General features: G+C 37.2%; 1 protein-coding gene across 3 annotated transcripts in view; it reads right to left on the reverse strand.

The window, feature by feature from the left end:
• Positions 1–14,845, reverse strand: part of PTAR1 (protein prenyltransferase alpha subunit repeat containing 1) — a 56,085-nt gene that overhangs the window by 16,629 nt on the left and 24,611 nt on the right. For 2 of the 3 annotated variants that reach the window (XM_034646835.1, XM_034646836.1), the window contains exons 3-5: positions 13,518–13,584; positions 4,585–4,689; positions 2,567–2,780 (exon numbers count right to left, since the gene is read on the reverse strand). In XM_034646835.1, coding sequence (XP_034502726.1) covers positions 2,567–2,780; positions 4,585–4,689; positions 13,518–13,584 — 386 coding nt within the window. Of the gene's footprint in view, positions 1–330; positions 1,204–2,566; positions 2,781–4,584; positions 4,690–13,517; positions 13,585–14,845 lie in introns of those variants that run through there. The other variant, XM_034646837.1, reaches the window with a different exon arrangement.

Genomic DNA, 14,845 nt, shown 5'->3' on the forward strand with positions numbered 1-14,845 from the left:
CCACCATACTACATATCCTGGTATTTCTTTAGGATGAAGTCCTACAGGCAGAACTACTAGATTAGAAAGAACACAGCTTTCTTGGTAGAGTCTGATAAATGTTGCCATGTTGTCCTTCAGTAAGATTACACTAATTTCTACAATGCTTGTTTTCATAGCCTTATCAATGCTGGATACCAGCACTTTAGAAAAAACAAATTTTTTTTCAGGGCTCCCGGGTGGCTCAGTCGGTTAAGTGTCCGCCTTCGGCTCAAGTCATGATCTTGGGGTCCTGGGATCGAGCCCCACGTCAGGCTCCCTTGCTCAGTGGGGAGTCTGCTTCTCCCCCTCTCTATGCCCCTCCCCTCAGCTTGTGCTCTTTCTCAAATAAATAAATAAAATCTTAAAAAAAAATTATTTTCAATTTCCTAAGTAAAAAGATGCCAGCTCATTTTATATATATTTTTAAGCTGCTTTAGACTGGTGGTACTTCTGTGATTACTTCCCCAATAGACAAAGCATGGTAGGGCATGATCTCCTAGCTGGGACCAGTGGCTTCTAAGAACAGAAAGAGGATTTTGCAAATTCAGCACTCTCACTGAGAGTGAGTGGCAGAGGGGAAAGGAAGAGCATGGAGTTCAACCAAGGGCAGGGCAAAGCCGGTGGACAATAGGTGAGCCTAGGAGTGGACCCAGGCAGCTGAGTCAACACACCACTAATGAGTTGTCATCTTCAACATCAGATAGTCTCAAGAAACCAAGAAATTCACCTTGGCCCCGTGTTCTTGATTTTATGGGAATGCCACTTTAAAAGGTCTACATCAAGGCAGGAAGTCTCCAAAGACCTCTCAGCTCACCTGGACTCTGCCTTTCTCTTTCTCCTCAGTGCTCCCCATGCCCCTCTCCACCCCCTACACACTATCAAGCTGTGGAGCTGAGATGACCAGAGTCCATAAGAACTCCCTATCTCCCACATCCCACCAGATGGCTTGAACTTGTTCCTCTGGACTCCTGACAATGTAGCAGCCTTCCTTCTGGCAGCTGCTTCCAGTGAGCCCAGCCTGGATGAGAAACCATTTCTGTACTCCCACTGTACCCTGTGCTTCCCTCAGCTCCTGCATCAGGCTGCTTTGTAAGTGTTGGTTTCCGTTTCCTCAACTAGATTTCCAATTTGTTGAGAGCAATCTCGTTGTCATTATGCCACACCCAGCATACAGGTCAGGGTCTGGAAATGAAAGAGTTTCAGTACTTTTTCATGAATAAATTATATTGAGTTGATCGAGCAAACTGGGAGCCAGTTTTACCTAAACGTTCTATCTGTGGGGAACAGAGAAAGGAACTAAAATTTAGTGAGTCTCTATTAGGTGCCCACCTTACACACATTAACTCAAATAATTTTCACAATAACCCACTGAGGCAGACAGTGGAGCTGGTATTTCAAGATGAAACATGAAAGCCTTACTTTCTACACATGGCTAATAGGGCCAAAATCTGAAGCCATGTAGGATTCTGTCTTTGCTCCTTCCACTCCATTAAGGGGCCTTCCCTTCTGAAACACAAAGGCAATATACACTGGAGGACAAGGGCTACTCTTCCCGAACTGTTGGCTTAAAATTCCCCAGAAATGAAAACTCTTATTTACCCTCGAGGAAATCTCTGACTAGGACACAGAGAGGGGAGAGGGAACCTGGAAAGGGGGATGGAGGAAGGGGCTGGTGAACAAAATGAGAGAAAGCTTCCCAATTAATCTTAAAGTACCACTTGAGGTATTTTGACCCCTTTATGTTATCTCAAGCCTGAGCAGCTTTCAGAGCAGTACCCTACATTCTTATGGCACTGAAACATAAGAAGTGAAGAAAAATATAGAGAAGCTATAGCAGATAAGAAGGAGCAAAAGGATATGTGGTTCTCATCCTGATGAATAGTAAGTGATGCAACTGTGGCTAAGTCTAAGCCATTAACACTCTCAAAACTTTGATCTCCTCATTTCTAAACTGAACGGACTAGGCTATGACAGCTTCCAACCCAGCTCTGCCTCCAGATAACCCCCTGAGCCCCATGAAAAATACTGATCTTAAATCCTACCCTCTCCCCAATTTAGTAGGCCTGGGGTGGGACTCAGAAATCCTAAGGTAATTTACAGACATAGGCAAGTGTGGGAACACCGGGTGAGATCTTCTCTTCCCTGCCCAGGAGAGGCGATGGTGAGAAGGCAGCCAGCTGATTCAGCACATTAAGTCACATAACCAGAGACCACTAAGAAAGAACAACTCCAGTGCTATAAGGCCTAATAATCCCTTCCTGTTTCGGGGCAAAATGAATTATGCTCAGTCTTCTTACTGCTTAAACTTGCCTTCATTCTACTGATGTACTCACCTTAAGAGTGCCAGAAACTGCACTCAAGAGGAATGCAAACTTTTTTTAAAGTGCCAGGGTTTCCTTGGAGGTATCAGCTGCTAGATCCTCCCCAGGCTGCTAGGCCATTAGCTCCTCTACTTTCCTCCCTAAAAGCTCCTCTGAAGAAGAATTATCAAAAGATTTAAAAGGCAGACAGGGAATGTGCATCGGGAGACGAAGAACAGCCTTACCTTGATGTCTAGCTTGGCCAGGTGCTGGAGAACCCAGATGCGATGGGACCAGGCATTGTAGTTGCTTGGGTATCTTCCTGCTGCTTCACCACAAACCTCCATCTCTTCTCGGATCAGTCTCTGTGTCCTTTCTGCAGGAACTGTTCCCGAGTTTCCTTTCGTCACAAAGGAAGGCAAGGAGGTTTCCTGAATTAGCTGTTGTAGCACCCATCGTCTATGAAGGGACATGCGGGAATGAGAGGGAGGAAAGAACATAAACCAGAGAGGAAAACAATCAGTTTTCTTCGTTCTTAATCTCCATCTGTACAATGCAAAATAATCCCTGTCTCTGAGCCCAATTTTGGGGGAGTAGAACTATTCTGTTGTTTTTGTTTTTAAAGACGTAATTAACTTCAGCATCATGGATGGGGAGGAGGGGGGAAGAAAGGACAAAGAGGAAAGAGAAACCTTTCTAAAACATTAACATCTGTCAGAAAGAGAATGCCCCAATTCCAATATGACAATTCAAAAACTCCATTTGGCCAGAAAATGTAAAGACAAGGTGTGTAGGTGGAGGGGGGATTGTGGTAGTGGTGGTGGAGGGGATATTAATTAATGGCTGGTAAATACCAGAGAAGGAGGCATGGTTCGTATCTTTAATTACATGTGCATGCCTCACCCTATGTGTATTTGCTTGCAAACAAGAAGCTGCATTATGACTGCTTTCATTAAGCAGAAGTTCTGTTATAGCATAGAATCTGGAAGGACACAGATACAATATAATTAGTTAAACCATCGAGGAGGTTTCAAAATGTCTTTATCCACAAATTTTTCCCTTGTCTATTTAAGATTTTCATTAGCATATTTAAATGAAAAGCACCAAAAAAAATCTCTATCCACTTAATGTGGTTAGTTTTTACAAATATTTTCTCATAAGCAGCATTCTTTTAGACTAAAAATTTCCAACCCAAAGGTTACTAGAAATTGAGTAAGAAAACTCATTTTGTCATTTTCAAATAGTAGTTTTTTACCTAACTTATAAAACAAAAGCTTGATTTATATAAAATATTAGACAAGCTTATAAATTGGTGAATGCATATGCAATACTGCCCTGCCCTGCCTCCACTCCTTTCCAAACCTCCACACACTCAACCACAGGAGTCTCTGAAGTGCCATCCCAATTCCTACTAAGAAAAACCCACCAGCAGGGAAGTAGCTGATTTGCAATGCTAGCCAAAGGCAAGATTATAGTGAGATCCCCTGAACTGACGAACATCCTAAAAATGCTCAGGATTTAAGAAAAGTTGTAAGTGGCTTAGTGAACTGAAAACAGAGTTCTTTAAACAATTTCCCCACTGACCCCAAGAAGCCAGCCCACACCATCTCATTTTAGTCAAAACTGAGTAGTTGCATGGAGTCCAAGAGGAATATGCTCTAGAGAGCCAGGACGGTGAGGAGAGTTCCCACGTGCATTTTGCTGACTCCGGCCTTTAACCTAAAAATACTCTCTGCGCTTACAGTCTTAGCAACTTCAGTGCAGCCTACACACTCACCTGAGCTGCCCTTATCCTCCTTATTTTGTTAATTTTAATAACCACAACCATCACCACAACCATCCGTACCAGAAACACACCTGAATGAATTATAAAACCCAAGTTGCTCATTATAGTTGACTATCTAAATGCCATTTCTATGACTGCTCAGATAGTTCATAATGAGTAACAGCTAAAATTTACTGAGTATTTAATATGTGCCAGGCACCGTAGTAGTATTAATATACATTATTTCATGTAAAGCCAACCTTTAACTCGGAAATAGGTGTAATTATTATTCCCATTTTACGAATGAGAAAACTGAGGCTTAAAGGGCTTAAATAATTTCTGAAAGTCACACAGGGAGCAAGTGATGGCATCTGGAGTTAAAAGTAGGTAACCTGACTTTAGAATTCATACTCTGAACCAATATGTGACCCTGCTTGACACTGTTGTTTGTCCAGCCATTCTGAATCCTAAGAATCCTATAGTGTAAATTAACCACACCTGTGAATCCATGTTTCTGGACTCTTTGGAAATTTAGTTAAGGCCAGTTTTCCCAGATGTAAGTCCTTAATTGGATTTAAAGTGCCAGAGAGGATGAGCTCTTTTCTGTAAAAGAAAAATGAAAAGAACCATTACTCTACCTTTCCATCCAAACATACTGCATGGCTATTAACATAACCTCACTGGGAAGAAAAAAAAATAAGAAAACATGAAACTCTCGTAAGTATGACACAAGGTAATCAGAATGTATTCTCGTAATCTCAAAGTAACAGGACTAATAAGCAAAAACAGAAGCTCTTAAATCAGTAGTAGAACTTTAGTTACCTATTTGGGAAAGGGCAAAGAGGTTTCCTGGTTTGTTTCCTTTCCTAAACTTACAAGGCCTGACACATCAGTATCTGTAGGGCAGATCCAATACTAGTCAAGAATTCTAGCTTCCTAAATTGGACGTGATATGGTTCATTACCAAAAAATACATAAAGAGCAACACACACAGCATGATTAAGATGTAAGGAAAAAACCATTCATTAATCACTACCCTAACAAAATTACTATTTTTATTTTTCAATTTTCCCTTCTGTTTTTCCTCACATGCATATACATTTTAACATATAATTTTATATTCTGCTTTAAAGCTTAAGAGTTATCCCATGGTTCTATAAAATCTTTAAAGCGAACATTTAAAACGGTCAAATAGTTTTCATTTAATTTAATGAACTTTTCCTCTTTGGTTAGACATTTAGGTTGCTTCCAAGCTTCTGCTTTTCTGAAACAGAGCTTTGTGCTTAAGACGGCTTTCATTTCTACTACTCCTTAGGGTAAGTGCCCAAAAGACGTTATTACCAGGGCACCTGGGGGGGTCAGTCGGTTAAACGTCTGCCTTCGGCTCAGGTCATGATCCCTGGGTCCTGGGATCTAGTCCCGCATGGGGCTGGCTCCCTGCTCAACAAGGAGTCTGCTTCTCCCTTTCCCTCTCCCTCTCCCCTCTGCTTGTGCTCTCTCAAATTAGGGGGAAAAAAATCCTTTGGCAAAAAAAAAAGATGTATTACCAGGTGAACTACCTGCATGGCCCTGGATACACTAGACCATTCCTTTTTGAAATACAAATACAAGAGCAACATGAGGTTTTTGTTGTTGTTTTAAAAGTGTTCAAAGCTCCCATGTAACTATAAAGAATGTCATGCAAGAGCTCTCCACCTATTACTTCTCAAGTAAATACAATTTAGGTTTTGATTTAATTTCTCAGGTAAGTTTTTGATAATAAGCTCTGATATTACTGATTAAACTCCCAGTTAATTTTCAGTATATCTATTATAATAAAATTAGGTCATTTACTAGAATTTATTAATCTTAAAAAGTCCTTCCTGTGGTAAGGTTGATAATTCATTTATTTTAGAGAACTTTAATCCCACGAAGAACAGAGCCCAGATCATATGCCTCACCTACTTAGATGAATTTAGTTCCTAATTACCACTATACATTTTCTTTCCAACAGCAATGTGCTATTTCTAAATTTTTATTTGATAAGGAAAATAACTTCCTTTTTAGTGAAAATACTGAAGAGTGATGTCAAGTATTTATGTTTTATGATCATTTTAGGTCAGGCACTTCACTCCAGGATATAATTTCAAGTGATACTGAGGAGGTTTATAGATACTTTAACAAATGGGTTTATTGACTGTTTTTCTTTCAATGTACAGGAATCTATGTGTCATTGGAAGAATATTTAATGCAACAGCCAATTACTTTTACAGTCCTGCATCCTTTTTCTTCTGAAATCAGTAATGTTTCATTATACAGTAAGTCAGGATTTACAGTGTAAAAGGAAGCAAAATATTATTCTATATATATTTTAACTTCTTTGTATTCAGTGTTTCTCAAAGTAAGGTCCTTAACTGCAACATCACCATCATCTGGAACTTATAAGAAATATAGATTCTCAGGCCTCATCCCAGATCCGCTGAATCAAAAACTAGTGACAAAGCAATGTTTTGAACAAGTGCTCCAGGTGATGCACAAAGTTTACAAACCACAATGGTACAGAATTTACTGTATTAAGCCTAATTTCCATTTACTAGATTTAAAACCTTTCCTTATTACAATTGCCTACCTATACTCCCATATATATCTATGGGGAAATAGAATTTTCTTCAGAAAAGAGGAGTCACTTTATACCTGAAACTTTAAGAAGTTTCTTAAATTAGGGCTCCTTTAAAAAAAAAAAAAGATTTATTCATTTTGAGAGAGAGAGAGAGAGAGAGCAAGCATGGCGAGGGACAGAGGGAGAGGGAGAGAGAGAATCTCAACCAGATTCCAGGCTGAGCGTGGAGACTGACGCAGGGCTCCATCTCACAACCCTGAGATTATGACTTGAGCTGAAATCAAGAGTCAGACGCTCAACCCACTGAGCCACCCAGATGCCCCTAGGGGTACTCTCTTAATTTATTTTGCTCAACATTATTTGGGAAGATATCTTACCCTAAAGCAACCCCAATCAATGGTACATGTGGCTGCTTAAAAAGATCACCTGATAGAATCATAAAAAAAGAAGCAAAAGAAATATCAATTCAATAAACATTCCTGGGGACAGGATTGAACACTGTAGGTGCTGAATATTATCATAAACAAAAAAATTTTTTTTAAATCTTTTTTTTTTTTTTTAAGATTTTATCTATTTATTTGAGAAAGAGAGAGAGCACAAACGGGGTGAGAGTGCACAGGGAGAAGGAGACTCCCCGCTGAGCAGGGAGCCAGACATGAGGCCCGATCTCAGGACCCTGGAATCATGACCTGAGCCGAAAGCAGACGCTTAGCCAACTGAGCCACCTAGACGCCCCATAAACAAAATTTTTAAAGATCACCTGAAAAAGGAATATAGTAAATGATTACGTTATAGCTATCATTTAACCAAGAGATATAATAAAAGAAAATCAACTGCTCAAATGCATTCAAGTAGGGATCTATCTTCAGAAAAATTTCAGTCATACATGGATTAAAAAAGTGCTATATGTATCTCAAACAAGCTAGATACATGCAAACATGATGTGCTCTGGAAAACGGCTGGATAAGTTGAAAAAAATAACTCTTGTGACGACAAAGTCACTAATGTCAATAAACCATGTGAGACATTTGAATTAAATTGTTTAATGAAATGTGAGTAGGAAAACAATGAATTTATAAATTAAAATACTTCACATGTTATTTAAAGGTATGTAACGAAATTTAAAAAGTAAGTATCATATTAAGACATTTGCTTATTTCATGCACATACCTTTAAGTTTACATATTGATATTAGCCTAAAATTTTTTTTTTGGATTTTTCTTATTGAGAAAATGGAGTACTGCCTTAAATCAAAGTGGCTTTATTTTCAGGCACATTGACTAAGCTGGGTTTTGAGATTCATCCTGAAAGCTTAGGTGATACACTGCAAACAAGAGGACAAAGGAATAAAACAAAGGTCAAATAAATATGGGGGAGAAGTATGTAGGAAAGGAAAAGGCCATGTGTGTTGTGTAGTAAAGAGGAGGGGGTGGTAGGGAACAGGGCCATGCTGTATGTGCAACCTTGCTGTGGCATATTACGTGAGGGCTTTTTTAGTTCTACGAAGTTTACCTATTTATTTGTCAGCGAGAAAGGGCACAAGCGGGGAGCAACAAGCAGAGGGAGAAGCAGGCTCCCTGCTGAGCAGAGAACTTGATGTTGGGCTTGTGGAATCAGGACCTGAGCCGTAGGCAGACACTTAACTGACTGAGCCACCTAGGCATCCCTGGTTTATCTTAATTTTTTAAGTTTTTCTGTCTTCTCTCTATAGAGCTCAAGCTATTAATTATGGTTTCTCTCTGTTGTCACTTGATTTAAAATTTGTAGGAAACCAGGGGCTATGTGTATCTTGTCCACGGCAAAATCTCCACTGGCTAGCTCAGTACTTGGCACATAGTATGATTGAATAAACAAATGCCATCTTTTTCCTCCCTGAATCTTTAGTTACTCTTTCTGAAATAGCAATAATGGTAAGAGTCATCTTCATAAAAATTACCATTTACTGAACATTTTTCCTGAATCAGGCACTGTGTTAAGTGATTTACATATATTATCTAATTTCATCCTCAAAACAATCCTGTATTATGTTGAAATATATGAAATTGCTGATACTCAATTGTTTTTTTGTTTTGTTTTTTGTTTTTTTAAATAAACTTTTGGGGCACCTGGCTAGCTCGGTTGCTAGAGCACAAGACTCTCGATCTCATGTTGTAAGTTTGAGCCCCACGCTGGGTGTAGAGATTATTTAAAAAAAATAACTAAATAAAATCTTAAAAGTTCTAATATGGGAACTGTTTGAAACTTACAGAAAAGTTCTGAGGGTAGTACAGAGAACTCTGATATACACTGTACTCAGCTTCCCTTATTAATAATATATTATTATGGTATCTTGGTCATAACTGATGAATCATTACCAGTAAAGCACTATTAGAAGTCTATACTTTATTCAGAATTCCTGAGTTTTTGCCACATGTCCTTTTTCTATAGTCCAGCATCCCATCTATGACGTTATATTTGGTTATGTCTCCAAAGGCTCCTCAGATATACCTTGCCAGTTTTTATGAGTACTAATCAGGTATTTTGTATGATGTTTTTCTTATGGTTAGACTAGGGTTTGAGGAGGAAAAGATCACAAAAGAAAAGTGCCATCTTTATCACATCATATCCAGGAGCACAAAATACCAGCATGACCTGTCACTGCTGATGCTGACTTTGATTACCTGGCTTAAATGGTCTGTGTCCAGTTTCTCCACTGCACTTTTTGGAAGGAAGTTACACTTTAAGAAGGAGGGGAGTTGTACCTCAACTCCATGAAGGGGGTTGCCTAGATAAATTATTTGGAATCCTTCTATTTGAGAGATCTGTCTGTTGTCTACTATTTATTTGTTTCTTCAATTATTTATGTCAGTATGAACATCCATTTTACACTTTAGGGTATAACCCAATATTATGTTATTTTATTGCTCAAATTGTTCCAGCTTTGTCCACTAGAAGCCCTTTGACATTATTTCCATCATTTTGTTTTTTGAGCACTTCCTTACATTCCGGCTCTTTGAAATGTTCCAGATGAATATTATAGATTTCCTGCCCTGGTCCTAGAATCAGGTATTTCTTTAAGAAGCCTATTTCCTTTTATTAAAGAATAATGTTAGACACCAGGATCTGGATGCTTAGGTTGAACTATTTTTGTTTTATAAAAACAACAATTTTATATGGCACAACCTAGTATTATCTGTTTTACCGATGAGAAAACTGAAGCTGGGGGAGATTTAGTAACTTATACTCAAGGTCTGTGAACTCAAACTGCCAGAACCAAACATCAAATCTGCAAAAAATAAAGTCACCAATTTTAATAGGCTATGAGTAAAGGACATGATCACTGATGCCTGGTGTTAGCTATTTTAGTTACTCAAAGAGGTTCTGCTTACTCTGTGTTCACAGACTGATGGAAAAAATAGGACACTGTTATGAAGTCGAGCTCTTTCACGAAATAATACACTGAATTTCAAAGCAAAAAAAATGTACCATTTTTTCTATAACCAGGTAGATTTTTAAAAGTATACTCGTCATTTACTGTAATTACAGGAAATCAGCTCAAAAACCTATTCTTGCTTCTGTTTTTTCCCTAAGACCACAACACCTATAAAATGAATGACTGACATATTAATACTATCATTTAGCAGTTTATAAAATATAGTCAAATCACTCAATGCTTCCCAGTTACTGCAGAAGAAATACACCAACAATTAAACATAAAGTGCTGAGTATCTGATTTGCAAGAGACCTTATAAGGTTAGGCCAATTTATTTCTAAAGCTGGTTGTTTTTGCATAAAATGTACTCCTGATTCTATGTCTTCATGTTAATTAGTTTGACTAATACAAATTAAAACTTACTAGAACACATATCCACAATGGATCTTTCTAAAAATCAAGGTTTCCTTTTTATTCATCTAGCACAAAACTTTATTAATCATCTTACTAGACTAATTTTCAAAATCAACTGCTGTGAATATCACTGAAGTTAGATTTATGGAGCAATTTTCCCTTTACACAACCAAACCACACAAAATCAAAAAAAGTTGGAAAGGAATCATTAAAAAATTACCTAGTTCAAACCTTTTATTTCACAGATATAGAAACTAAAACTATTGTGAAGTTAAAGGTTTTGCCTAAAGACAGCTGCTAGTTAATTAATGAAAAAGATCTAAGATCCACATATCTTAAGACTAGATTCTTTTTCCTACACTGAACTGCCCTATAAAATACACAATAAATTACATATGTGTGTATATATGTATATATGACTATATATGTATGCATCATGCTAGTAAGAATCTTTTCTTGTTGAAGGAAATGAGGAATTGGAGAACATGAATAAAAATGGTACTCCTACTTCTCTATTACCCTCATTTCATTTTCACTGAATTATTTTCAGTGCCCAGTCTGCAAACTAAGTATGTGCCAGGCACTAGAGTGCTAGATGCAAGGAAAACAAAGGAAAACAAAAAGACATGGTCCCAACCCTCAAAAAAGTTCTCAGTGATAAGTTCATAGCACCCTCCTAAAGGTCTCCTTTGCTGATTCTTCCTCATCCCACAAACTCTAGAACAGTGCTGTCCAACAGAAATACAATGTGAATCACCAATATGAGCCATGTATGTAATTCCCAATTTTCCAGCAGCTACATAGGTACCTCAAACAATCCCACGGCCTGAAATACCACCCGTTTTCTAGTGATTCCCAAATTTATATCTGGCTTAGAACTCCTGCCTCAACTTTAGATTCATACACAACTACCTACCCACAAACCTAACATGTCCCAAACTGAACTCCTGACTTCCACCTGGCACTCCCCACCTCAATCTGCTCCTCTTCCAGGCAGAGGACTTGCTTTATTTCTGTAAAGGGCAACTTTCCTTTCAGCTGCTCAGGCCAAAAACCAGAGTCAAACTTGACCCTCTTCTTTCTCCTTCCTGCATCTAGTACATCACTGTCTTTAAAACAGGTTTATTAAATACAGTCAAAGCTTATATAGTTCATTAAATACAGAATCATTACTTCTCACCTTTTCTACTGCTAAAGTTCTACTTCAAGTCACAAGCATCTCTCACCTAAATTACCACAACCACTGCCTAACTTCCTAACCACTCCCTGCACTCCTACAGTCTACTTTCCAAAGGAGCCAGAGTCTTTAGACCTACGTGAGATACTGCCCCTCCTCAGCTTTAATGACTTCCTATCTCACCCTGACTAAAAGTCCAAGTTCCTCCAGCAGCATATGAAGAACTACAAAACCCTAGGAGGTCTGGTCCATTACTCTCTCCCTCATTCACACTACTCCAGCTACACCGGCTGCCTTGCTGTCCCAGAACACCAAGGAACACTTTCAGCACCACTGACAGCCTTCCCACTTGCTGTTGTTCCCTCTGCGTGGAATGCTTTTACCCCAGAACCCACAGATTGCTCCCCAAATCATGCCAGTCTTTGCTCAGATGTCCCCTAATTAAAACTGCAATACTCTTCTTCCCATCCTCTTTCTGGTCTTCCCTACGTTCTTATTTCCCACTTTTTCTCCACAGGATTTAACCACCACTTAATCTAATATGTATTTTACTTAGTAATGTCTTTGTTTCTTTTCTTCCCCTATTAGAATAAAAATTCCACAAGGACAGGGTATGTTTGTTTTGTTCATAGTTCTATCCCCAGTGTCTAGAACTCAGCATACAGTAATCAGTAAATATTTGATGAATGAACAAATGCTGTCAATATTGTGTGGCTTAAATGAGATCATGAATAAAGCTGTAGTATGTCCCTATAATACACCAGCCACTCATGAATATTAGTCTTTTCCTTACCTGTGGTTGTGCTTTCATTAAAGAAAAATCAGAATTCTAAAATTATGTAAATTTTAAAGCCTTATATCTCATTCTATACTTCTCTTACTCCTTATACTAAATGTGATCATTAATTATTCAAAAGACAACTTAAAAAGACATATAATAGAATTACATAGATAAAAATTTAGTAGGTATCATAGAACACTAACTCACAATGTAACCTTGCTTAAAATATACAGAAAATTAAATAAAGTACTGTTTAAGTAATCTTTATAGATTAAGAACCATAACCTATGGCTCTTCCCTACAGGAAAATTTAAAATGTATTCACAGCTTTCAACAGGACTTCACTTTCATTCATCTAGAACTTGTATCCTGCTTTCCTCTAAAAGAATTGGTGTTAGTCTAAGAGACCACCATTTAAAAAAAAAAAAACAAACTATACATATTGTTTAACTGAAAAAACTTCAATGAAAAATAAAAAATGAACCTGGTCTGAACTTTGGTATTTCTATAAAGTATTTTGTGTTTAAAGCTAACATAACTAGGTTAAGGAACTAAGATATTAATAAAACGTGGCCCCTTCCCAAAATACTGAGTGCTAGAGACTTCAAGTGATTGGCCCAAAGAGGTCACAATGCTAGTGACTAAACTGACACTAAAAGGTCATGGCCTTGAATCCTCATCCTACACACTTTCCACTGCACTTCACAAATATATAACCCAACGCCTTACACACCAACCAGTTATGCTGGCTGCCCCACTCCCCGAAAAGGAAGGAAAATAAAAGCAAATGGTATACTGTAATTTGCAATGATAATTTTTATTTCAGACAGGAAAGTTTATGGAGAAAAGACAGAAACATGCACAAAGGAGCAAAGTATAAGTCAGAATTGTCATGGAGATATTATGAAGATCGGGTAGAAGAAATAAACATAAAATGCCATAGATACATGGTTTATATTTCATTTTTCAAAAAGCTAACAATGTATGGGATTTATAGGTCTTCAGAAATTTGAACAATTTCATTTTATCACTGATGAGAATGACGTACCTTACGTTCCATGCAGTGGTAAAGTCTGGGTTCAGAAGCAGCAGGGTGCATGTGACATCTATCAGTTCTAAAATAAAGAGAATTCACATTATAAATAGTCCTACCATTTGAAGCTTGGCATTTCTTTAAGGCCCTGTATATCTTCTATATCTGATGTTATACTAATGTATATACCATGTTTCATAGTAATTTTAATTGTAAATACGCTGTTCTAAGCTGCCAGAAATATAAAGATTATCCTCAAGATTTTTTTCTACTTTATGATAAAAGTAACTCTTAAACGCTGACACTGAAACAACTTTACAATACAATATGCCTAGAAAGACTATTCACTCATTCTTTTAATAGTTCTTGGCTCTAATTTAATGTTGACCAAAGAAAAGAAATATAATTTCCATACTGTTATTCTTTTAATTCCACAAATATTTCAATAATTGACTATGTGCAAATTTTCAAAAGGGGAAAAAAGACCCACTCAATCATTTAACACAATTTATTTACATTCTCCTGCAAAGATTATCCTTTCTTACCCACATTTTTACAAAGCCATAGCAATAATAAATGCATAATTTTGTTCTCTTTTTTCCATTCAATATTATTTGACATGCATTCTCCAATATTGCTATATTATGCATTTTTAACAGCTGCATTACAATCCTTTAGTGTAATATACTATCATTTATCTTTATCATTCTTTTAGGTTTTTGCCTGTTTTTACCATTATAGTTAATATTACTATAAACACACTTTTTATCTCATAGATTATTTTCTCAGGACATATTTCCAGGAGTTGAATTACTACGTCAAACAATATATGTATGGCTCCTACTAAGCATTTCCAAACTGTCCTTCTAATGAACGGTATCTATTCATATTGCCAAAAGTAACAGGAATGCACTTACGTCCCTGTAACTCTAATATAACCCCATTCAAAAAATGAATGCATCAGATAAAAATTTATACTTTGTTTTATTTTACAGCTTTAATTTATAATCATTACTATGAACACTTTTTTGTTTTTGTTTAGTATTTTCTATTTTCGTTTTTTAACAGCCTATTCAATATTCACTAGCTATTTGGCTATCATGGTATTGACAGAATTCCCATATACTCAAATAACCTCCATAAACTTGTTTATATATAGTTATACATACTGTCTTCATTTTACTAAAACTGAAAAGAGAATTTTAGGATTAAGATGATCAATGTAGGGGCATGAAATTAAGGTAACTTCTACCAACCTCATATTAAACACAAGGTAAAATAAAATAATAAAAATAATTATAATTATTTAGCAGTAGTGTACCAGGCACCACTGGAAGTCCTTT

The sequence above is a fragment of the Ailuropoda melanoleuca genome, chromosome 17, assembly GCF_002007445.2.
Source record: "Ailuropoda melanoleuca isolate Jingjing chromosome 17, ASM200744v2, whole genome shotgun sequence".
Classification (NCBI taxonomy): Eukaryota; Metazoa; Chordata; class Mammalia; order Carnivora; family Ursidae; genus Ailuropoda; species Ailuropoda melanoleuca.